We start from the raw sequence: 23,596 nt of genomic DNA, 5'->3' as shown, positions 1-23,596 counted from the left end.
TAGAAAATATTTATTTAATATTATCCGTGTTATATTTCATCTGCAATACCAATGTGGACTTTTATAAAGATCCTTTTAAAGATACTTTTTGTTCACGAAAAGAGTAGATACTTTTAGGGCGTAGTAGAAGTAGGTGAATTGAGACGCAGCATGTGTTTGTGAGTGTGTGTGTGTGAGAGAGAGAGAGTGTGTGCATGTGTGTTTGTATCTACTTAACCATATTTTGGAGACAAATATGAACCCATAAGTGAACTAAACCTGACAAAATGTCCCCAAATCCTTTTGTGTTCATCTTCATTTGTAAAAACTATTTAAAATAAAGTGTTCTTACCCATGACTGCGTTCACACACTCAGAACAACAAAAACGTTGTTCTTTCTGCATTCATCGAGAAATAACTCAAAAGATTAATATCCAAACACAATAATCAATATTGTGAAACCATAACATATTCCAATTAATATAATCTGCCATAGAATAATAATTTCTTATTCACCTTGTAGCGGTAGAGGTCTTAATGTAAAGTTAATGTCTACAGTCATGATCAACCTCTCCGTCATTAAAATGATCACATTTTTAATTGTAAAGGTTTCTGTGAGGGTTAGTGTGTGGGATATGTTATTATTTATAACTAACTGTGTGTAAAAATGATACAAGTCTATGCTGTGTCTTCATCTCATGTCCTTTAGCGCCACCTGCTGCTTAATTTGTACTTTTTTTTCCACAGTCTTTGATGTGGAAACATGGAGATCATGCTGAGTGAATCATTGGTTCAGTTTGGTCTGTACTGCGGATCTTTTTGTTTTTTTATGTATTGTTAGCTCTTGATGATCTGCAGCGTTTTCACTCCTTAATGAGTGCTTGGTTTCTCCTACTAAAGGTAATTCTTGGTTGATTTTTCACAATTGTGACTTTTTGATGTTGAAATGATTGAGGTTTTGTTCTTTTTTTTAAAAATGTCATCTATTATGTTTGGTCAGATTCATTACCTGTTCATTAGAAAACAATCTAATAAATAATTGAATTAGTTTTATTTAGCCTAAATTTCAATGCATTCAAGCAAGTTGAAGAGTGTTTATGACTATAATCCATCAGTCCAGCAGGTGGAGGCCTTGATCATGACTTCATGATTTCTCACCAAAAACAGGAGAAAACAAAGATTTGAACCCACCTGATGATGATGATGATGTGAAGCGGTCTGTGTGTAGTTTGAGATCTAGAGCTCTGACATGAAAGAGTCTCGGTGTGCTCGTCTGCTAATGATGAGCTGTGGATTGATGATCTGCTGGAGCTTCAGTCCGGATCTGAGCTGTCGTCACTCCGGTCCGGTGCGGATTCCACCTGTTCACAGGTGAGGCAGACATCATCACCACACAGAGCGTCTGTAAGGGTCACACACCATCATATGTGAAGGTTTGTTTTGGGATCATGTGAATCTTCTGGATTTCATCAGAAGCGGCTGAATATTTTCATTTGCATTGAATGATTGAGACGCACAAAAGCTCGAGTTTCCGCTGAGCAGCAGCAGCAGCGGTTTGAAGGTGAAAGTAATCAGTAAATGTTTCCTCTGACCCTCATCATCATCATCATCATCACGGGCGAGAGAAGTTCTGCTTCTGTTGCTAGTTTAGCTCATAGCGTTCGTCTCTGTATTCCCAACCAACAAAATATGTTCTAAGAACGTTTTGCTAATGTTCCAATTTTGTTTTCAATTAAAAAACGTAAAACTTTTTATGCGTTTGGGCCGTTCATTTACACAACATCGGCATTTTGGGGGCATGAAAACACAAACTTTTGAAAATGGGTTTTAAAGTGCACGTTTTGAAAACGATACCGTTATTGTCTCCATGTAAATTACAAAAATGCAAACTTGTGAAAACGCCAATGGTGGCGTATTACGTGTTTACGTAGTGTTTCTTTACAAAGTGATGTCGCCAACTACTGGCCTGGCAGCAGAATACAGCGGTTGTAGTCGTTTTTGCGGAGACGTGATCATTTTGACAATGGTGTCCTCTGTACGTGAAAAATGCAAAGGAATTTTTTTTTTTCATTTTTAGTACATCGTTGTCATGTAAAAGTTATGAAAACGTTATTTCGGAATGTTCTCTGAACGTTCTGAAACAAGCGGTAACATTTAAAAAATGTTTAACTTAAAAGTTGTAGAAAAAAGTTCCATCAATGATGTATAAATAATATTTTTGTTCTAAAGTTTTGAGAATATTTTTAAAGACCAGATGACTTTGAACAAACGTTCTTACTGGAAGAATGTTTGTTCATAACTTTGAGAGAACCTTGCCAGGTATTACTGAAAACTGAAAATTATTGCACAGCTAAAGATATATATATATATATATATATATATATATATATATATATATATATATATATATATATATATATATATCCAACTTTATATAGGGAGCTATGCGATAATTTATAAATAAAAATAGATATTACAATAGTAATATACTCTAAAAAAGGCTGGGTTGAAAACGGACAAACCCAGCTATTGGGTTAAATGTTTGCCCAACCTGCTGGGTAGTTCTATTTAACTCAACTATTGTTTAAAAATGACTATATTTTTCGCTTAAAATGAACCCAAAATAGGTTGGAAATTAACATTTATTAAAACGGGCGTAATGATAGTTAGTGATTTCAGACTAGGCCTATCACCGTAGTAAGGCAGTACATCTCTAAACGGTTTCATTAGTATGATGTTTTAATGAAATACTTTATTACTGCTAGCGAGCTAATTGGGATAGCTAGGATTTATTTCCAACCGATCTCACTTTCCTGTGAGCATTAAAACTGACTAAAGGAAACTTTTTAAAAAAAAAATAAAATAAAATAAAATTCAGTTTTAGAATATATTCAACGTTTCAGTATAACAATACTTAATGTTATAAGAGTTGTATACATAAAAAACGATATGACTTACGTTTCATAATCAGGCTGCAGCAGCTTCTTCCTGTTGACTGGACCGTTAAAATTTGAACCGTCGCTGCGGGAACCGTATTATACCCAACATCCGGGTTATTACTAGAAATTACCCAACGATTTTAAAAATGACCCAACATTTTGGGAAAAAATAACCCAACGGTTGGGTTAAAAAAACCCAACGTTTTTTACTGTGTAATAAGTTTAATAAATAATAATTAAATAATTAAATTTATTAAATTGCTTATCAATAAATGTTCTCAATGTATGCCTCTAGTAATTATGTGCCTGATTTTTAATTTCCAACCTATTTTGAGTTCATTTTATGCCAGCCATATAGTAGGTAAACAAATAAAACTACCCAACAGAAAACATTTAACCCAACTGCTGGGTTTGTCCATTTTTAACCCAACTTGGGTTGTTTTTAACCCAGTATTTTTTAGAGTGTAGAATATAAAAAAAAATATAAAAAATAAAACCACAAAATCACACTCAGGTGAAACAGTAGCTGTCTGGTTTTCTATTTAGTCGAGATATAAATAAATCTGACTTGACTTGAAAAAGTGACGAAGTGTTCAGAGCTTCAGACAGGCTACTGTCGATCAACAGATGTTGCAGGTTCCTGTAGATCAGGCTCTTAAACGCTAAACGAGACGCTCGCGATCAGAAACCCTCCGTTTAATTACAACACAGGAAACGAGCGGCTGATCGGAGCAGGAGCGATAAGAGCCGATGAAACCCGAGCGGCCGCAACAAAGAGCGACTTATCAGAACGCCGGCCGAGCTGGACGCATGACCATCTGATTGCGCTGCGGACCCGATTCATAATTAATACATTTATCAAATTAATTACTGAGAGACGTCTCGGAACAGTGGCTAAATTCATGGAGCTCTGGCTCGGCTTTCGTCTAATAAGAGCGCTGTCAGAGTAATGGAGGGAGCGACTCGGACACATGACAGACAAATGATGTGGAGGAATTTAGAGGGAAACAGAAATATGTCATTGTTTGGTGACGAGCACAATTGCGGCTTTGTCTGTGTCCGGTCTGTGCGTCTCTCTCTCTGAAACACACCTGAGACTCATTCATGCTTTTGCTGTACAAACACACACTCACAAAAGGAACACAAAATGTTTCTAGATTCTCCAAGTTCATTTGACTCATGACCTTTGCCCTTTGACCCAGAGAAGTGAACACTGGTGAAGCCTTAAAGTCGTCATGAAAGGGAAGTTGCGCTGGTCTTTTCGTCCCCTATATCCAAGTGAAACGCTTCGCAAACAAGAACAAATGTAGGGTGGGGCTTGATTTTTTTTTCTGTGGGGAATTGATTGGATGGTTGTGGTTTGCTATTGGTGGATCTCATGTGAGTGACAGGTTGCCCCGCCCTCGTCATCAGAGAAGAGAAGAGATGCTGCAAGAGGGAGGAGAAGATATTCTGATTCAAGATTACCAGGAACATGAATTTAAAACAATACAAAATTCTCTCATGAAACTCTAGATGGCGCAGGCTGATATAGGTCCTTAACTCAATTTGCTTGCAATCACATCATTCTCTGTAGGGCACAGCTGATTGGTTCCTGCAGTAATAGTAGCCAATGAGCTTGTAGCTCAACTTTCAAAAACTGGTCAGCATTTGCTGTAGCAGTTGCGATAAAAATAAGATTTCATGGTGACTTTAAAGGGATAGTTCATCCAAAGATGAAATGACAGCAACCATGATCAAACTGCTGGAATTTCTGGCATTTTTATACAGAATTTATTTAAAAATACAAAAATAATTACAGATGAGATCATATGACGACAAAATAGCAAATGACTGTTTATTATTGAATAATGTGTTTGGTTTGGGGTCGATAAAATTTTTAGTCTCTTCTGCTCACCAAGGCTGTGTTTATTTGATCAAAAATACTGCAAAAATAGTGAAATATATTAAAATATCTGTTTTCTATGTGAATATATAGTAAAGTGTAATTTATTCCAGTGATCAAAGCTGAATTTTCAGCATCATTACTCCAGTCTTCAGAGTCACATGATCCTTCAGAAATCATTCTTAGATGATGATTTGATGCTCAAGAAACATTTATGATTATTATCATTTTTTTGCAAACCATGATACATTTTAATTTTCAGGATTCTTTGATGAATATAAAGTTCAAAAGAACAGCATTTATTTGAAATAGATATTATAAATGTCTTTAATGTCATTTTTTATCAATTGAATCCTTGATGAATTAAAGTATTCTAACCTGAAAAAATGGATCTTAAACTTATGAACAGTAGTGTATATTATTTATGCAACAATAAACATTATGGAGTGTGTAAAGTATTATTTTATCGTTTTTTTCTTTATTGAACTATGGCAGAATATTGTCCTCATCTGAAGAAGAACAATACAGACATCATTAAAATTGTCCTAAAATTGCCCTTAATTAGTGATAATTCAGGACAATGCAGGTAATAATTAGAAAGAGGGAATATCTAAATCATTTGACGGTGTTGTTCTGACATGATTCGCTGTTTATTGTGTGTAAAGTTCGTGTTTCTCGTTTATCGTCAGAATCATCATATTCTCCGTCTCTCCAGTGAAGTTTCTCTCTGATAGCGGAACATAAAGGAATCATAATAATTGACTCTGTTCACTGATTGCAGCAATATTAAATCCTGTAGGGAGGCTTTGTGTGGGAATTCTGCTGATATTGCTTTGGCTTCACTTTCATCTGTATTTCTTTCAGCCCTTTGTTGCGGCTTTATTGCGGTGGCGGCTGTTATCGCGAGATCTGCCGCTGAAGTGCAGGTCACTGAAACGCTTTATTGCTCTTTATTGAGTTCATTCGCTCCGATTTGAGCATCAGCTGTCGGTGCGAGTCTGTTTGAGCCCGTTTGTGTCGCTCCTGATTCTTATCGCCTGCCCGGACCGCTTTGTGTGTATTTACGCCGAAATTAAACATTCTTCATCTCCAAACTAATATCCTCCTTTTTATGCCTGTGCAGCGGCGGAGCGAACAAAAGTCTGGAGAAACATTCATTTTATGTGATGGACGAAAATTGGGTAACATCACATTATGAAAAGCTGTTTGTGTTTGAGCTGCAGAGGAAGATTTGAGACACTATTATTATTGCCATTATAGTTAAAAAAGGAAAAATCCTAATGTTAGCTGTCTGACGGCGTGACGTCATCAGGCGCTCCACGTGCTTCTTGTTTACAGACAGACAGACTGAAGCAGTGGGACTGATTGTGAAACTGCTCCTGGATTGAGTTTCAGCGCTGATCACATGTTCTTCATATTGAGTTCTTCATCAGAATCAGTGACAATCACCAGCACACGGTCAGTAAGACAGCAGCTCTGCATGTTACTAACCCTAACTAACTAACTAACTAACTAACCCACTAACACTAGTCCCAGTAAACTCCTGGCTGACCATCATGACTGTTGCTTCAGGCTGATCTGTGCTGAAGGTCAGCTGTCGTGTTTCTCCAGATGTTTCTCATGACGTGTTTATTTCAGCTCATTTAAGTGTCTTGGAGTGTATGATTAGTATTTTCTGATTAATATATTGTCACTTTCAGATATTAGACAGAAGAATGTTCCAGATGGTTCAGTTCTTAGTTCCCTCAGGGCCCAAGAGACCTGGTAATATCAGCGTTTCTCAGCCAACCGGACAGAAGCGGACTCAAACCGCTTCATATGAGTTTCTACAGCATGTACGGTGAGGATATATAAACTAATAATAAATGTCTTTTTCCACAAATTTTGTAAGTAATATAATATCCAAGGCACACATTTCTAGTAATTGTGCAGTTAATTCTCATATTGTATTTTCAGAAAGTTTTGGAATATTTTTCTTCTCCCCAAATTTGTCACTACCGAAACAATGATTAATAATTTAATAAGAAGGGTTACATTGACCTATTAAGATTTTGTTTACATCTACTTTGGAAATATATTTTTTTGCTATTTTTTAAAAAAAGTTTTCACAGGTAAATCAATAACAATTACAATTTTAACAGTATTTCAAGTGTGATTTATGAGATTTGTTGTATTTTGAATCCAATCTTTCTTTATCTAAAAGGCATAAAGTTTATCAAACTGATTTCAAAGTGAAGGATTCATTAGTTTGAACATACATTGAACCAAACACTGATAATTCAATACTTTATTTTTGACAAAACATCCCATGTTTCGGTCGTGACTGCACATTTTCGGTAGTGACAGTAATGTGTTGGTAGTGACCACATCACATTACAGAATTTTAACTCACATACTAAAACATACTAAAATACTAATGATTTGCATAACTCTACTAAAATTTTGTTTTTTACCCCCAAATAAATGATTATGTGTTCCCTTTTGTCACTACCAAAACAATGATGACATGTTTTGGCATTGACTGTTTCGGTAGTGACAATTTTAGATATTTTTGAGCCTAGCTCAAAGATGCTAATCAGCACATGGTTAGCTAGCACAGTTCTGAACAGTTGTACACACACAAACACTAAATTTGATCAAATAGCACCCAAAAAACAATAATGTCACAACCAAAACTTCACCATATGTTTCGGTCGTGACTGTTTCGGTAGTGACAATATTAGATACTTTTGAGCCTGTTGTCCCACAACCAAAAATTTTATTCAAATTTTAGAAGTTTACTAAGATCATTCTATTTTTTTTGTTAAAAAGTGAAGTTAAAAAAATATATTTATTTTATATTTTATTTTTAAATCATGAAATTTTATGTAAAAAAAAACGTCACTACCAAACAACTTTTTCTGCAATTAAGCAAACATTTTTGGGTGTTATTCCATAAAATGTAGTGTTTGTGTGTGTGTACAACTGTTCAGAACTGTGCTAGCTAACCATGTGCTGATTAGCATCTTTGAGCTAGGCTCAAAAGTATCTAAAATTGTCACTACCGAAAATTCACCACATGTTTTGGTAGTGACATCATTGTTTTGGTAGTGACAAAAGGGAACACATAATCATTTATTTGGGGGGAAATAAACAAAATTTTAGTACAGTTATGCAAATCATTAGTATTTTAATATGTTTTAGTATGTGAGTTAAAATTGTGTAATGTGATGTGGTCACTACCAACACATTACTGTCACTACCGAAAATGTGCAGTCACCACCGAAACATGGGATGTTTAGTCAAAAATAAAGTATTGAATTATCAACTAAGATGTTATTATTAGTTCAAACTAATGAATCCTTCACTTTGATATCAATATAATAAACTTTATGCCTTTTACATAAAAAAAGATTGGATTCAAAATACATCAAATCTCATAAATTACACTTGAAATATAGTTGAAATTGTAATTGTTATTGATTTACCTGTGAAAACTTTTTTTTTTTTTTTAAAATAGCAAACAAATATATATATATTTCCAAGGTAGATGTAAACAAAATCTTAATAGGTCAATGTAAGCCTTCTTATTAAATTATTTATTATTGTGTTTCGGTAGAGACAAACTTGGGGAGAGGAAAAATATTCCAAAAATATTTGAAAATACAATATGAGAATTAACTGTACAATTACTAGAAATGTGTACATACAAATTTGCATACATACAAATTTGTGGAAAAAGACATTTTTTTCAAGACGTTTCCAAATCTGACTTTGAACCAATTCAGTAGAATGGCCCATAAAATACAGTAAAAACAGTAATATTGTGAAATATTATTACAAATCATCATATCAGAATGATTTCTGAAGGATCATGTGACACTGAAGACTGGAGTAATGATGCTGAAAATTCAGAGGAATAAATTACACTTTACTATATATTCACATAGAAAACAGATATTTTAAATTGTAATAATATTTCACTGTTTTACTGTATTTTTGATTAAATAAATGCAGCCTTGGTGAGTAGAAGAGACTTTTTCATAAAATTAATTATTGCATATATGTATATGTGTGTATGTATATGTAAGTCTTTATCAGCATGGTTTGCTAGAGTAACTGGATTGTTTTCTTTCTCTCTGTACTTCAAATGGAGGCGTTTAAAGTGTCATGTCAATCACAGCTGTCAGGCTCCGCCCTTTTCCCTGCAGTATGTTAGGCAATGCTTTCTAAGAATGTTACATTAGCCTCCATGTTTTGACAGGTTAACTTTAGATGAGTGCAGAGAGAGTCTCCTGGTCAGTCCGGTGTGTTATTATTGTGTGTTATTATGCTGATATCTTCACACAGGACGGTCAGCGGTCTGAGACAGCAGGACATGTTTTATAACCTGCGTGTACCAAACCAGTTTCAGACCGACAGAGACGAGATCAACCTGCTGCTGCTCACAGGTGCGTCAGAGGAGCTTCAGTACTGTCAGAAACACCTGTAAGACACCATCACAGATCAGTGTGTGTCGCTCCAGGTCACGGCGTGTTTTGTATCGATCTGAAGACGTGGAGCGGTTCTGTTTCGGCCCAGATTGAGACTCATGTCAAAGCGCAGCAGCAGACCTTCAGCAGCGTCTCCGTCGAGCAGCTGCCCGACGCGCTTCAGGCCATTACGGTCAGATTCAGCATTCGTTTCCTCTCAGAGTTCATGAGAGGTTCTTCAGAGCTTCAGTGCGGATGTTTGTGTGTGTGCAGGTGAAAACCAGCAACCTCTGCAGTCACATGAAGCGCAGCGGGCTGAACGTCCGTCCGTCTCTCTTCATTCCCAGAATCCTCCTGCTCTCTCCGGACTGTGTGCTCAGTGACGAGCTGCTGCAGACGGAGCAGCTGGTGTCCGGCGCTGACGTCCAGACGTTCCTGCGCTCGCTCCGGGAGGGATACACGTCATGGCTGTCGGACGCCTTCACCCCGTCCTGGATCTCAGGTCAGGCAAGCCCAAAGAATAATTGTATTATACACTGCAGGGTTTATTAGACAACTAGATTAGGAAGCAAGATAGAGAAGAAAGGAAATGCCATTGTTTTTCTGAACTATATGCCTTGTTTATGTCATTATTATTTTGTTGTTATGGTTGTGATGGTGCAGGTCACCTGTCGTACGGACAGATGCGTGCGCTGCGTGAGCGGCTGGAGCTGATGGGCACGTGGGATCTGCTGCAGCTGTCCAGCGGTCAGGAGCTCAGCGGTGATTTCCAGAGCTGCCAACATCTGGCCATCAACCGACAGGAAACTGACCTGCTGGAGTTCAACAGAGCAGGAAGTCTGATTACTGACACACTGTGGAGTCTGCTGGGACACACACCACAGGTGACACACACTCTCTCTCACACACACACAGAATTGTCAGTTTTGATTTCATGGGGACTTGAAGCCATGGTTTGTGCTCCTGATTTGGTGGTTCTTCTTCTCTCAGATGTTTTCAGACTGTGTTCTCGTGTGTCAGCAGTAGGTGGCGCTGCAGTAAATTATGTGAGGCTTGTACTGATTCAGCAGAGACTCTCTGCTAATATGACATGTTTCTCTTATCAGTTTAAAGCATCAGATAAGAGTCAGCGGATGAGAAGCAGCTCTGCTCCACCGGATCCACAATAATCCACAATAACCGCAGCAGATCTCCAACATCTCACATGATTATATGTGTTTGTCACTGAACAAACACCTCGAGCTTTACTGAGCGATCAGACACAAAACATGATGTTCTTCCTCAGTGTTTCCGTCTTGTTTTTACAGCACAAATATCCAAACATTCTTAAACTGAGATAAATGAAAATGACTGAAGATATTTAGTCCGTTTTCACCTGCTGGAACATAAAACAGCATTAAAAGAAAATCCCACAGAGATCTGGAAACCACACAGAGCAGACCTAAATTTATTGTAAAGCAGTTAGAGTGTTAGTGAGGGTTAATGTAGAAATGTGTGAGATTGTCTTCAGGCCTCTCATGGTGTTTCTGCATTAAAAGCCGCCGCTGAACAAAAGCATCTTCATCGCTCTTGGTCTCAGGTTCGCTGTGAACTCGGTTTAAAGCGCCGGAGGGCTGCTGCTCGTCTGGTGTTACATTACTAATAAGTGAGGAAATGATTTTCAAATAGTCTTGAAAAGACGGAGCTGTTAAACACCCTGACAGCTGACCGCTGGAGTCTCAGAGTTCGTGACCCGCGTGACCTCACCGTACGAGAGTCGTGTCATCAGACGCCGTCAGTTACCGGCGAACAAGAGCAGAAATATCTAAGAATCTGATCAGTTCGGTTCCAGTTTTGTTCTCATCTGATCTCAACAGCCCAGCGAACAAAAATATGTTCTAAGAACGATTTGCTAATGTTCCACATTTAAGTTATAAAATCTATAAGTTATATTGTAATAGTTGGCGTTCTTTTTCTTATTATTCTTCCATTTCCGCTCTGGAAGCCCATAGAAGCGCTTACGGCAAACTTATAAAATTTGGCACACTGATAGACGTCAGTCCCAACATTAACCACACCGAATTTGAAGTCTCTAAAAAAATCAATGCCTCTAGCGCCACCACCTGTCCAAAGTTGCACTCTTGTTAATGCTAATAACTTTTGAACTGTAAGGGTTAGAAACAAAATTCTTTGAAAAACCTACTTTTTCGAACTGTTGCTCCGATTTTCACGAAAATTGAACCAGATCATCTTCAGACCATGATGACAAGAAGAATTCAAGTCAATTGGTCAAACCGTTTTCGAACAAATTCTGCGTGGCGCTTGCGAAAATAGACATAAGGCTGTATCTCCTCAACGCTTTATCGTATTCAGACCAAAACTGGTACATGTCATCACAAGCATGACCTGAGGTTACATGCTGGGTTTCGGCACAGGGCCACCTACTGGTCCGAAGACCAGTTCGATCGTTAGATTCGGGGCATCATGCAGAGTTGAATGATATCCAGTTTTCCCATATCGGCCATTTTGGGTGTCGGCCATTTTGGGCGTCGGCCATTTTGAATTTTGTAGTAAAATGCTTTGTTTTACAAACGCATTGGCGTATCATTACGAAACTCAGTATGTGTCTTTGGCACAACGTCCTGGCAGTACTCAAAGTTTCAGGGCAGCGCCACCTTATGTTCAAAAGTTATAATGAAATTTACAAAAATGCTAATAACTTTTGAATAAATTAGCCTATAGTAATGAACAGGTCTTGGTAGATTCCTTGGGTCATGCCGAGAACATTTTGCCATATTTGGCCAAACTTCCTGTCCGCCATTTTGATTTTATTTCAAAACCTACTTTTTCGAACTCCTCCTAGACCGTTTCTCTGATTTTCACCAAAATCGATTCGTATCATCTTCAGACTGTGCCAACAAAAAGTTATGGATTTCGTGTTGATAGACGAAATTGTTTTCGTATACCACAGCAACAAATTTGAGGCATGATGCCAAAGCGCCTTTTAAGGCGGTATCTCTGCAATGCTTTGGCATATTGACACCCAACTTTGCACGTGTCATTTTCACCTCACTCTGACCACAGCACATCAATTTAGTCACAGCGCCACCTATTGGTCGAAAGTGATAAACCATTAAATCTTTGCTAGTGACTGTGTTTATGATTTTTCAGTCATTTTGCCTAAAATCATCTTAATATGCCTTTAATTGCTCGTTGTTGCAGTCAGTGTGATGCTCCAGCCACATATTGTGTCTTCTTTGTGCTTGGCCCCTTAATTGCTGCTTGCAGCTGTATTTTCTAACATTCAAAACGTCCAGTTTCTTAAATGTTTTAAAAGCATTTGTAATAGTTACACCAACATTCCATTTTCTCATTCTTCAAACATTATGAGAATGTTTCTTTTGAATGTTCTCTGCAACAAGTTGTAACATTTAAAAAATGTTAGACTAAACTGAAACAGATAACTTTGAATGAACATTCTATTAATGTTACCGGACGAACATTTGTTTTATAATGTTGAGAGAACGTTCTGAGAACGTTCGCTAGGAGGAACTTCACTTAAAAACGCTTTATAGATTATATCAGGAATGATTTAGTCAAGTAACTGTCAGAAAAGCTTTTGTAATTCACTGTGATGCTGTTCTTGACCCTGTGTGACCTTTGACCCCAGCCAGTCTCATCTGTTGATTATTTCTCCTCTTGTGTCTCGACTGACATGGTTCCTGCGCTGCTGTCTCTGCGCTGAATTCATCTCGAGTCCTGAGCGCGACTGAAAGCCTCTTCTAGCCGCAGCATTTACATGCAGTTATCTCCTTATTCAATTAACTGCGCCAGGTTAATGAGCGGCTCGGCCGGAGACGGAGCTGAGAGTGTAATTGGCGTTTGTGGAGTTAATGGAAGCTCTGTGACTGCAGATACCAGAGGAAAACAAATCATCAACCCTCAACCAATAACACTCACACAGCTTTATTCAACCACTTACTTGCTTTTCAAACGTTTTGACATGCGACATGTGAGTGACTCAAAGCTTTTTCTGTCTGATTTTAATGCTTTTCGCATTTCTTCAAACACACTCTTCTTCACAAATTTAACCCATACAGCAAAATATATATGTTTTCAGACAGTCGTGTCTAAAAGTGACGTCCGGAGGGGATGTTTGTTTTTAATGACCCTAAAACTTCAAAATATGAGAAAAATATTTAAATGTTTATATAAGAGGGAAGAACAAAACACTAACACTACAGGTTTTATTTTACTATGCAAAAAATGCATAGCTGACAGGAAAAAAGAGCATTGACTACAACATAATCAGTTATTAATATTTCATTTCTTGTTTTTGCAGGTGTGGTAAAAATTTATTTGTATGACTGTCTGGACAAAAATTATTTCATGTTTCATTGCGTTATTATCACAAATAAAACAATCGACTCCAAGCACAACTGCACAATATGACTACAAAATCTTTAACACATTTATAATAATATTTGAACAGATGTCCGGACGTCACTTTGGCCACTACTGCATTTTTCTGAAATATATTTTAAAATAAATATATTGTTAACGTGAAAGTTAAAATATGTTACATAAATGTTTTTTTGATAGGTTTGGTTACTTATATTTCCTATTTTTTTTTTTTTTTTTTTCATTTATTTTGTAGCAATTTTTTAAAATATATTGATATTGTCCAAACAATATATATTTTTTAAAAATGCACACGTTTTGCATTTATCTGAAATGTTTTTTAGGATTGGAAATAAAATACATTTTTAGTTTTAAAAAAAATATTTATTTTGGCCATAAAAAGTGTCAATGTTTTTGTCGAATGTGAAATGAAATGAATCTGGTTTATATGAAGCGGGCGTGTTTTAAACTCAAACTTTGATCGTCGTGTTTCAGAGCCCGTTCTCAGCTGTATAATTATCTCTTCAGCCTAACGAGTCGTTTGAAGCGGAGTGAAACATGCGGCTCCTCACAAACCCTTCAGCCAATAAAGCTGTGAATGTTCCTGCTTCAACAGCCCTTCAGACACACTTCATAAAATCAAGATGAAGATTTACATAACAGATTCCACACTGGTGTGAATGTGAAGATAATCACTATCCATTCTTGTATAATCAAGGTCAGGTTATGTTATGCATATTTTGAATATATTGTCTGAAGGAGGATGATTATGTCTTTTCACTCTTTCGTCACACACGCTGTATCATCCGCCAACTGACCAATTGTGCAAGTTTTGTTGGTTAACTTGCAAATTGAAGCGGCTGCACTTGATCGTAATGGCGGCGGTCGTTCAGAACCGGACGCTCAGATGATCTGTGTGTTCAGTTAATTGCTATTTAGGCTTTTCATTTGGTTTCATTAGCCTCGTCTGATCGGTTTGCATTCGCTGAAGGAACTGAAAGGTGTTTTGCTGGAGTTGAGCTCGAGTTCACTTCATTATGTAGATGGAGGCGCGTTCTGCTTTAATGGGCCGCAGGTGGAGGATGATGATGGTGGTGGGGAAACGTTTGAGTCCCGATTCGATATCGACAGGTTTATGATCTCTTATGTTTATCTGAGGACACCAGTTTTAACCACTTGTGAGTCTGTTTAATTTAAGGCCATTTTTAAGATTTTTAACCCTCTGGTATTGTTCATTTGGGGGTCACACTTGTGTTGTTCGTGGTCACACCTAAAATGTAATTGTTTTTTATTTTCAGTAAAATAAATGTAATATATTTTTGTTCAATAATATTTTTTCTTCTTTATTTTGTATTTTGAGAGAATTTCATGGTACGAATTAATATTTATGCAATAATTAAGATAAATTTTTTTCCCATTGAAAATAAAAAAAAAAATTCTAATACTTTTTTATTATTATTATTATTATTATTATTATTACTTTTCAAATAAAGCAGTATTTCATGTTAAAATAGAGACATTGCCTTTAAAATCAATTTTTTTGAAGGCAGATTAGCGCCATCTGGTGGGAGTAAAAAAAGAAAAACATCTGTAATGTCGTGGTGTAACCACTAGATGCCTGTATAGCTCTAAAAAAGGCTTATAAATTGTTGTTTTTAGACATAAATACTTATTTTTATTAAGTTGTGCATTTGTATATATATTTAGACATTCTCAAGGACAACTTTTTGTTTAGAGGTTTAGATTTTTAGTTTTAGGTTTAAAAAAAAAAAAAGTTTACATTTTGTTTTGTTTGAAATGTTGATTTGAAGTGTCAGTTTTTGCATTAATTTTACTACAGTCAAATCTGAACACAGAGAAAGACATTTTGTTACACATTACATCAAAATTTAACAAAAGTTTAACAAAAATGAACAGGAATGCTTTATCAGAGCTTAATCAACCTGATTATTTGAGTCTTCTGGCTCAATTTTGCCATATTGTTACAGCCACACCAGTTCATTTGTGTGTATGATAGTGTGTTGTGTGTGTGTGTGTATTTGAGTGGGCGTGTCTGTTTTGTACTCTTGATGTTTTAGAGTGTAACTTCTTCCTTTCCGTCCATTTTTTTTTTTACTGCATTGTGGCTGAATTATTGATTTTATTTCATGCATTTGCAAAAACTTTCTTTGTGTTACAGTCACACCAGTTCATATATCGTGGATGATTTCTAGATTGTACACACAAAAAAATTCTCTGTATTTTCATCTATTTCCCATTCATTTCCAGTGGCGGTCATTTTTGACTGCAAACAACACTAGTGTGACTTTTTTTTATGGCCATTTAGTTTTTTTAATCAAGTCTACAATTTTTTTTTTTTTTTTTTTTTGTCACATAGCGATAATGATAGTAAAACATTTGAGTCCCGATTCGATATTGACAGGTTTATGATCTTATTGTTTCTCTCATTTGAGTCAGTTTAATTTAAGGTCATTTTTAAGAGGAAGATATTCCGTTAACCCTCTGGTGATGTTCATTTGGGGGTCACACTTGTGTTGTTCACGGTCAAAAGTGACGAAACACCTGAAATGTAACTTTTCAGTAAAATAAATGTAATATATTTTAGTTCAATAATATTTTTTCTTCTTTATTTTGTATTTTGAGAGAATTTCATGGTTCAAATTAATATTTATGCAATAATTAAGATCAATTTTTTTTTTAATACAAAAAAAAGTCTAATACTTTTTTTTATTACTTTTCAATTAAAAGCAGCATTTCATGTTAAAATAGAGACAATGCCTATATATATAAATCCAATTTTTGAAGGCAGATTAGCGCCATCTGGTGGGAGTGAAAAAAGAAAACCATCTGTAATGTCGTGGTGTAACCACTAGATGCCGGTATAGCTCTATAAAAAGGCTTATAAATTCTCTAGTGGTTTTTAGACGTAAATACTTATTTTTTTATTAAGTTATGGCTTTGGATATATATTTAGACATTCTCAAAGACAACTTTTTGTAAAGGTTTAGATCTTTTTTGTTTGAAATGTTGATTTGAAGTGTCAGTTTTTGCATTAATTTTACTACAGTCAAACCTGAACTCAGAAGAGGACATTTTGTAACACATAACATCAAAATTCAACAAAAATGTAACAAAAATGAACAAGAATGCTTTTTCAGAGCTATATCAACCTGATTTCAATCTTATTTGAGTCTTCTGGCTCAGTTTTGCCATATTGTTACAGCCACACTAGTTTGTGTGTGTCTGTGTGTGTGTTTGTGTCTGTTTTGTACCACCAGTTCATACATTGTGGCTGATTTGTAGACAAAAACATTTTCTGCATTTTCTCCTATTTCCCAGTCATTTCCAATGGCGGTCATTTTTGACCGCAAACAACACAAGTGTGACTATTTTTTTTTATGGCCATTTAGCTTTTTCGAATCAAGTTCATGATTTTTTTTTTTGTGTGGTCACATAAAAGTCATTGAGTTTCGTACCATTCCGATTGAGTACGATCCAATGATCGATCAACACTGGAGGGTTAAACCATCAAATGCTCTATAATTCAATATTTGCCATTGATGTGTTGCTCGACTGAATGTTGTTTTGTCAGAACCAGAAAAAGATGCTTTTTTTTACCAGCTCTTGGTTAGGGGGCGGGACTACCGGTGGGTTTGACCAATGGCAGTCGAGTGGAGTGTTTGGCAAATGCGTTCCTGCTTGAAATGAGGCACTTTAATGAACATCTACTTCCTAATTGCCAATAAAATCTGTCATTATCCTTTAATCCTTCATTTGTTGTAAAATGTGATTAGCCAGGTTTTTATCAGAACTTGTGCTTCGATATTTATCTGAAATGGTCTTTATCTGCAGTTCCTCGTTCTGGACTGCAAATCGGAGCTTCTCCGTCTGTTGTGTTTGCAGATAAACCGGTTAGTGGACACTTTGGCCCATTGTCTGTTGTTTTGATAATCACACTTAATAATACCGAGCATCAATAAGGTCTTTAAACCCGATTTGGCTGCTAAATGGAGTTATACGGCAGCAGTCGTGTGTGTGCGGCTCGTCTAATGCCATTAGGAATGTTTGTGAGGGTCAAATTCAATCAGGCATGAAGAGACTCATTCAGATGTAGAGTCGAAGCGCTCGCGACTGCATGAACGAGCGTCCGTGTTTCTGGACGCTGCGTCTGATACATGCTCGGTTCATGATCGGATACAAAACTTGGTTTTCACAGCAATGCCATAGAAGAACCATTTCTGGTTCCTCAAATATTCATTCAGCGAACAGTTCTTAAAAGAAAGTGAAGAACATTTTAATATTCTAAAGAACCTTTTATGCAATGGAAAGATTCCATGGATGTTGAAGGTTCTTCGTGGAACCATCGAAGTCAAGTCAGCTTTATTTCTGTAACGTTTCAATAGTAATAAACAGGAAAATAACAGAATCAGTGATGCAAACTTCATCAAATATGAGGCACATTCAGATTCTGGTTGTTGTTGTTCAGGTGTAACGCTGGAAATCCCCTCATGAAATCCATGATCGAAGCGTTTGCGTGTTCTTCAGCTCAGGTGAAATCAGAGACGCTCGTGTTGCAGAATTCTGGCACAGAATCGCATGAAGGATCAGACTGAGTTTGATTGATGAAGACGCTCTTGATTCTCTTGTTGAGTCTCGACACGTCGCTGACAGTGAAGGAACGTCTCTCCGGGGGTCAGAGGTCATTGTCAGGTCATGATGTTGGATATTATAGGTTTGTTATGTCTGATTATGAGAGCGGGATTTGTGAAGCCTTCAGTTAAAAATACAAGTCTGATAGAATGACACGCTGTATTTCAGATTCAAACACACACACACTTGTGGATCTCTCGGCTTTCTGTCTCCGTCTCTCTTTCTCTGTGTGTGTTTTTGATGTAGTCATGTTAAAAGAGCTTTAACAATCGTGTCGTGTGAAGGTGGATGTGAACGCTGATCTCTGCCTCCATTAACGAACCCCTCGCCAATTTACTTCCCCCTCAGATGAAAGAATAGATGGCTAGAAAAAACATAATTGAAAAATTGTGTGCAGCCAGAATGAAAGAAAATCAAGCCATGAAAAGAGAGTGATTTTAATCCGGCGCAGTGACTGTGAGGCTGGAAATACTCCTTTGAATCCGACGCGTCTATTATCTGTCAATGTGTGAATCTCATTAAACGGCCATTGTGTCGACACACAGACCCGGAGACGAGCGCGTTCATGACGACGGGACACATGCGAGCGTAATCCCACAGATCTGCTTTTCAAACCCGTCCGCGTCTTTGATGCTCAAGTGTTTTTGCTCCATTATGTGACGCTCCGCGTGAAGGAAGATCCAGTTTTCTGTTGAATTCATTCATTTTCTTCACAGTTTACATGAACGACAGAGAATCATTTCGATTCGGTGTGTTTGTTTAGCGTACGCGGTCAGCCGACACGCGACAGATTGAACCAGGTGAAGGTCACTCGTGTCCACAGAGGTCAAAATCAGGGTCGTGACCTGAGCGACCCTCAGGGGTCAATGATCAGTGTGACATTATGTGAAATTCTCTTAAATCTACGGTTGCCTGTTTGAAGGTTTGTTTCTGTGCAGGTGACCGTCTCCATGTACAAGCGAGGAGCTCAGGGCTGGCTGGGGAAACCGCTGATCGCCACGGCAACAATCCCCTCCAGCACACGTGTGATCTTCCGCATCCGAGGAGAAATTACAGATGCCAAGATCCCGGCCGGCAGCATCCGCTCCATCACACTGAGCATCTGAAGCTCTTCTCTGATCCGTAGAAACTTGTTCTGAAATCTGCTCTGCTTCTGCAACTCCAGCCGCTGATCGTCTTCCCTGCTGGCACGACTAATGTCTTCATGTGGATGAACAAAATTGAGGGGGAAAAAAATGAGGGAAATTTCATGAATGATCTTTTGGTGTGTCAATGATATATATATACAGTGCTCAGCGTAAATGAGTACACCCCCTTTGAAAAGTAACATTTTAAACAATATCTCAATGAACACAAAAACAATTTCCAAAATGTTGACAAGACTAAGTTTAATATAACATCTGTTTAACTTACAACATGAAAGTAAGGTTAATAATATAACTTAGAGAACAAAATTTTCAGTTTTACTCAAATTAGGGTGATGCAAAAATGAGTACACCCCACTGAAAGTCTCTGGAGCAAAGCTAAATTTTAGACTACAAATGTCTAATTTAACAAGAATTCAAGCACAGGTGAGTCTAATTCTTCATTACACAGGTGTCCAGCAGACAGCTGACTATAAAAGGGTGTTAAAACCCCTTCCCATTTCATGCTGTCAGCAATGGCACCACATGGAAGAGAAAGGTCACAAGACCTGAGAAAGAAAATCATTTCTTTACACCAGAAAGGTGAAGATCAGCAAAGCTTTACTTATCAGTCAGAATACTGTAGCAAAAGTGGTACAAAAATTTAAAAAAGATCTCACAGAGACGTCCAGGTCGTCCACGGAAGTTAACACCTCGACAGGAGCGTCTTCTGATGAGAAGGGTTGAAGAAAATCGGCATGCAAGTTCACTGCAGTTATCTAATGAAGTAGAAAGCCAAACTGGGCTGACTATTTCCCGTGACACAATACGGCGTACACTGCAGAGGAATGGCATGCATGGGTGCCGTCCACGAAAGAAGCCTCTCCTAAAGCCCAGGCACAAAAAAGCCCGTCTAGAGTTTGCCAGGGCCCATGCTGACAAAGATGAAGACTACTGGGACTCTATACTCTGGAGTGATGAGACCAAGATAAATGTTTTTGGATCTGATGGCTTCAAAACTGTATGGCGTCGCAAAGAAAAATGCATGGTGCCTACAGTGAAATATGGTGGTGTCAGTGTCCTTATGTGGGGCTGCATGAGTGCTGCTGGTGTCATTGATGGCATCATGAATTCACAGATGTACTGCTCTATACTGAAAGAGAAGATGCTACCATCACTCCGTGCCCTTGGTTGTCGTGCACTTTTCCAACATGACAATGATCCTGAAGAACACATTTCTGAAGAAGAACAGGGTGAAAGTGATTCAGTGGCTCCTGATCTGAACCCAGTCGAACACCTATGGAGAATTCTGAAGAGACAAGTTGAGCATCACTCTCCATCCAGCATCCAGTCTCTAAAAGAGCTCATTCTCGAAGAATGGAAAAAGATAGATGTTGAAAAATGTCGCCAACTTGTTCATTCCATGCCTAGAAGACTTGGTGCTGTCATTAAAAATCATGGAGGCCATACAAAGTACTAGATGTAGTAGTTTTTGTTCTGGGGTGTACTCATTTTTGCATCAGTAAAATGTGTAATCTAAGTTATATTATTAACCTTTCATGTTTTAAGTTAAACAGATGTTATATTAAACTTAGTTTTGTCAACATTTTGAAAGTTGTTTTTGTGTTCATTGAGATATTGTTTAAAATGTTACTTTTCAAAGGGGATGTACTCATTTACACTGAACACTGTAAATCACTGATTCTTGAGATAAGGGACAAAAAAATCTCTAACATTTTTTTCTTAGGTTAGGGTTATTATGAACAATCCAGTTCCTAAATTCCTTAATTCCTCCTTTTTAATATTAAACATATATAACCAATGTTCTTGGGTAAATCAGACATGATATCATGTAGTTCAGCTGATGTTTTAATATTTTAACACAATGAATTGAAAAAAGAATAAGACATTTCTTTCAAAATTAACAAAAACCTTCACCTGACGGTGTTAAATACTGTCGTGTTGACAAATACTGACGGAGCTGACATAATGACGAAGTTGACAAATACTGACGGAGTTGACACATAACGACGGAGTTGACAAATATTGACGGTGTTGACACATAATGACGGAGTTGACATACTGACGGAGTTGACACATACTGACGGAGCTGACATAATGACGGAGTTGACAAATACTGATGGAGTTGACACATAACGACGGAGTTGACAAATACTGACGGTGTTGACACATAATGACGGAGTTGACATACTGACGGTGTTGACAAAAACTGGCGGAGTTGACAAAAACTTACGGTGTTGACACATAATGACGGAGTTGACATACTGACGGTGTTGACAAAAACTGGCGGAGTTGACAAATACTAACGGTGTTGACACATAATGACGGAGTTGACATACTGACGGTGTTGACAAAAACTGACAGTGTTGACAAAGGTCCAGCTGGGGCCAAATATGTAAATAGAATCATGAAACAACATTACAAGAATTCCCCCTATGCAAAAAAAAAAAAATAAATTTAATCACATTACAGTATATAGACTTTTTGAGAGCACTTGACAACCATCAGACATAAAACCTGATAGAGTTGACATCTGACGGAGTTGACAAAATTGAATTTTTTTTAAACCTCAACCACATGTTGTACAGTGGAGCAGTTTTGTTGTCTTTCTTCAGTTGTAGCTGCCTTAATAAACACATCAAAATGCCATGATTTATCCCACAACTATTTACAGAAACTGTTACACCAGGATGACGGAGTTGACATGTTAAATCTTTGAACACAGAGACTTCAACATTGTTTGTTTCAAATATAAAAAAATATAAAACTTCCATGTGTCCTACTGTGAGATCCACAATGAGCGGGAAATAGTAAGTGCTCCTCAGAGTTAAAGATGACCATACTGATTCATACTGAGTTGATGCAAAGTGAGGACAACTTTGATAGCCATTTTTTATGGAAAATATAATTTGACTAACTTTTTGTATTTGATATATTACAGATCTCTGCCTTTCAATTTAAATGTATATTTTTGAATTTGTTGCAATTTTAAACACTTTGTTTGGCAATTTTACATTGTGACCTCATGATGAGGACAGGCTAAATTACATGTATTTTCCAAGAATAGAGCATGTTTTTAAATAATACTAACAAAGTTATTTAAAAAATAAAAGCAATGAATGTCCTGAGTATCTAGATTTCCTTTAGATTTCCTGTAACTTTTTAAGTATTTTTATTTTGATGAATTTATTTATTTTTAACATAAAGAGGACTTTTGTGTGTAGGACATGTTTTGTCCCTTATCTCAAGAATCAGTAATATATATATATATATATATATGCATATGCTGTATCTGATGTTTAAGTTATAAAGTTATAGTTTTAGTTATAGATTTTAGTTTTGCCCATTGCTCAGAAATGTTTAACTTTTCTATCAAACTCTTTTCTATGAACCCCTTCTGGCCTCGTTTGTGAGAATATTCAGGTGGTGAGGATATTTTGATCTGTTAAAGCTTCATAAATATTTTTGTAATCTCTATTTTGTCACTTAATTTAGAATAATTGATATTTCATGCTATTTTAATGGCTATAATGCAATAAAATACAAATTTCTGTCTCAAATAAATGTATCTTCCAGGTTTTTTTTGGGAAAGACAAAGAAGTTTCTGAGTAACGAAACAAAATGTTACATTTCTTGAGACACACTTGATCCGCTGATGCTGTTTTTCAGAACTGAAGTGTGTGTGTGTGTGTGTGTGAGAGCTGATGGCAGATGGACATGTTGACAGAAGGGTGAATTCATGGACACTCAGTGACCTGTCAGGGTGAAGGAGACTCAGAGCGGGACGTTTCACCTGAGACTGAACACATCCAGGTAAACCAACTGGATCTGTTTCTGTTCATATGAACAGGTCAGATATTTCTACCGTCCTGTCATTCTTCATTCATTATGGATTAAACTCGTATGGATTTGTCCGTCTGATGTCTGAGTTCTTCCATTATGAGTGACCCCTGTGCTGACCCCAGGTGTCTGACCCTCACCTGCTCTCGGTCACTTTCGGCTGGTCACTGGGGTCAGAGGTCAGAGTTCACTGGCTGATCCTCAGTGATGAGACCCTCAACATAAGGAGCAGACAGATGTAAATGATTTTAAAATGGTCTCATTGAAGCGGCTTGCTAATTTAAGAGCTGTTGTGAGGATTTCTAGATCTGCAGAATTTCATCCGTT

General features: G+C 37.1%; 1 protein-coding gene across 4 annotated transcripts; it reads left to right on the top strand.

The window, feature by feature from the left end:
* Window positions 1-5,747: 5,747 nt before the first annotated feature.
* LOC127524115 (uncharacterized) lies at window positions 5,748-22,993 on the top strand. Of its 4 annotated transcripts, none has more exons than XM_051915483.1 (7): window positions 5,748-6,261; window positions 6,504-6,643; window positions 9,133-9,233; window positions 9,308-9,447; window positions 9,528-9,756; window positions 9,918-10,138; window positions 19,207-22,993. In XM_051915483.1, the coding sequence occupies exons 2-7, from the start codon at window positions 6,519-6,521 to the stop codon at window positions 19,408-19,410; spliced, it is 1,020 nt and encodes a 339-aa protein (XP_051771443.1). In that variant the 5' UTR covers window positions 5,748-6,261; window positions 6,504-6,518; the 3' UTR covers window positions 19,411-22,993. The 4 variants fall into 4 exon arrangements, with proteins under 4 accessions (XP_051771443.1, XP_051771446.1, XP_051771445.1 ...); XM_051915486.1 differs by lacking the exon at window positions 19,207-22,993 and adding an exon at window positions 14,130-15,598 and having other exon boundaries at window positions 5,751-6,261; XM_051915485.1 differs by having other exon boundaries at window positions 5,761-6,261; window positions 19,223-22,993.
* Window positions 22,994-23,596: the final 603 nt, after the last annotated feature.

The sequence above is a fragment of the Ctenopharyngodon idella genome, chromosome 12, assembly GCF_019924925.1.
Source record: "Ctenopharyngodon idella isolate HZGC_01 chromosome 12, HZGC01, whole genome shotgun sequence".
NCBI lineage: Eukaryota > Metazoa > Chordata > Actinopteri > Cypriniformes > Xenocyprididae > Ctenopharyngodon > Ctenopharyngodon idella.
This window is presented reverse-complemented; position numbering and strand designations above follow the sequence as displayed.

Bases quoted from the DNA above. Each gene is read 5' to 3' on its own strand.
- LOC127524115 (XM_051915483.1), top strand. From the start codon at position 6,519: ATGTTCCAGATGGTTCAGTTCTTAGTTCCCTCAGGGCCCAAGAGACCT. The intron at 9,234-9,307 runs GTGCGTCAGAGG...GTGTCGCTCCAG, and splicing joins CAACCTGCTGCTGCTCACAG to GTCACGGCGTGTTTTGTATC. The intron at 9,757-9,917 runs GTCAGGCAAGCC...GTGATGGTGCAG, and splicing joins CACCCCGTCCTGGATCTCAG to GTCACCTGTCGTACGGACAG.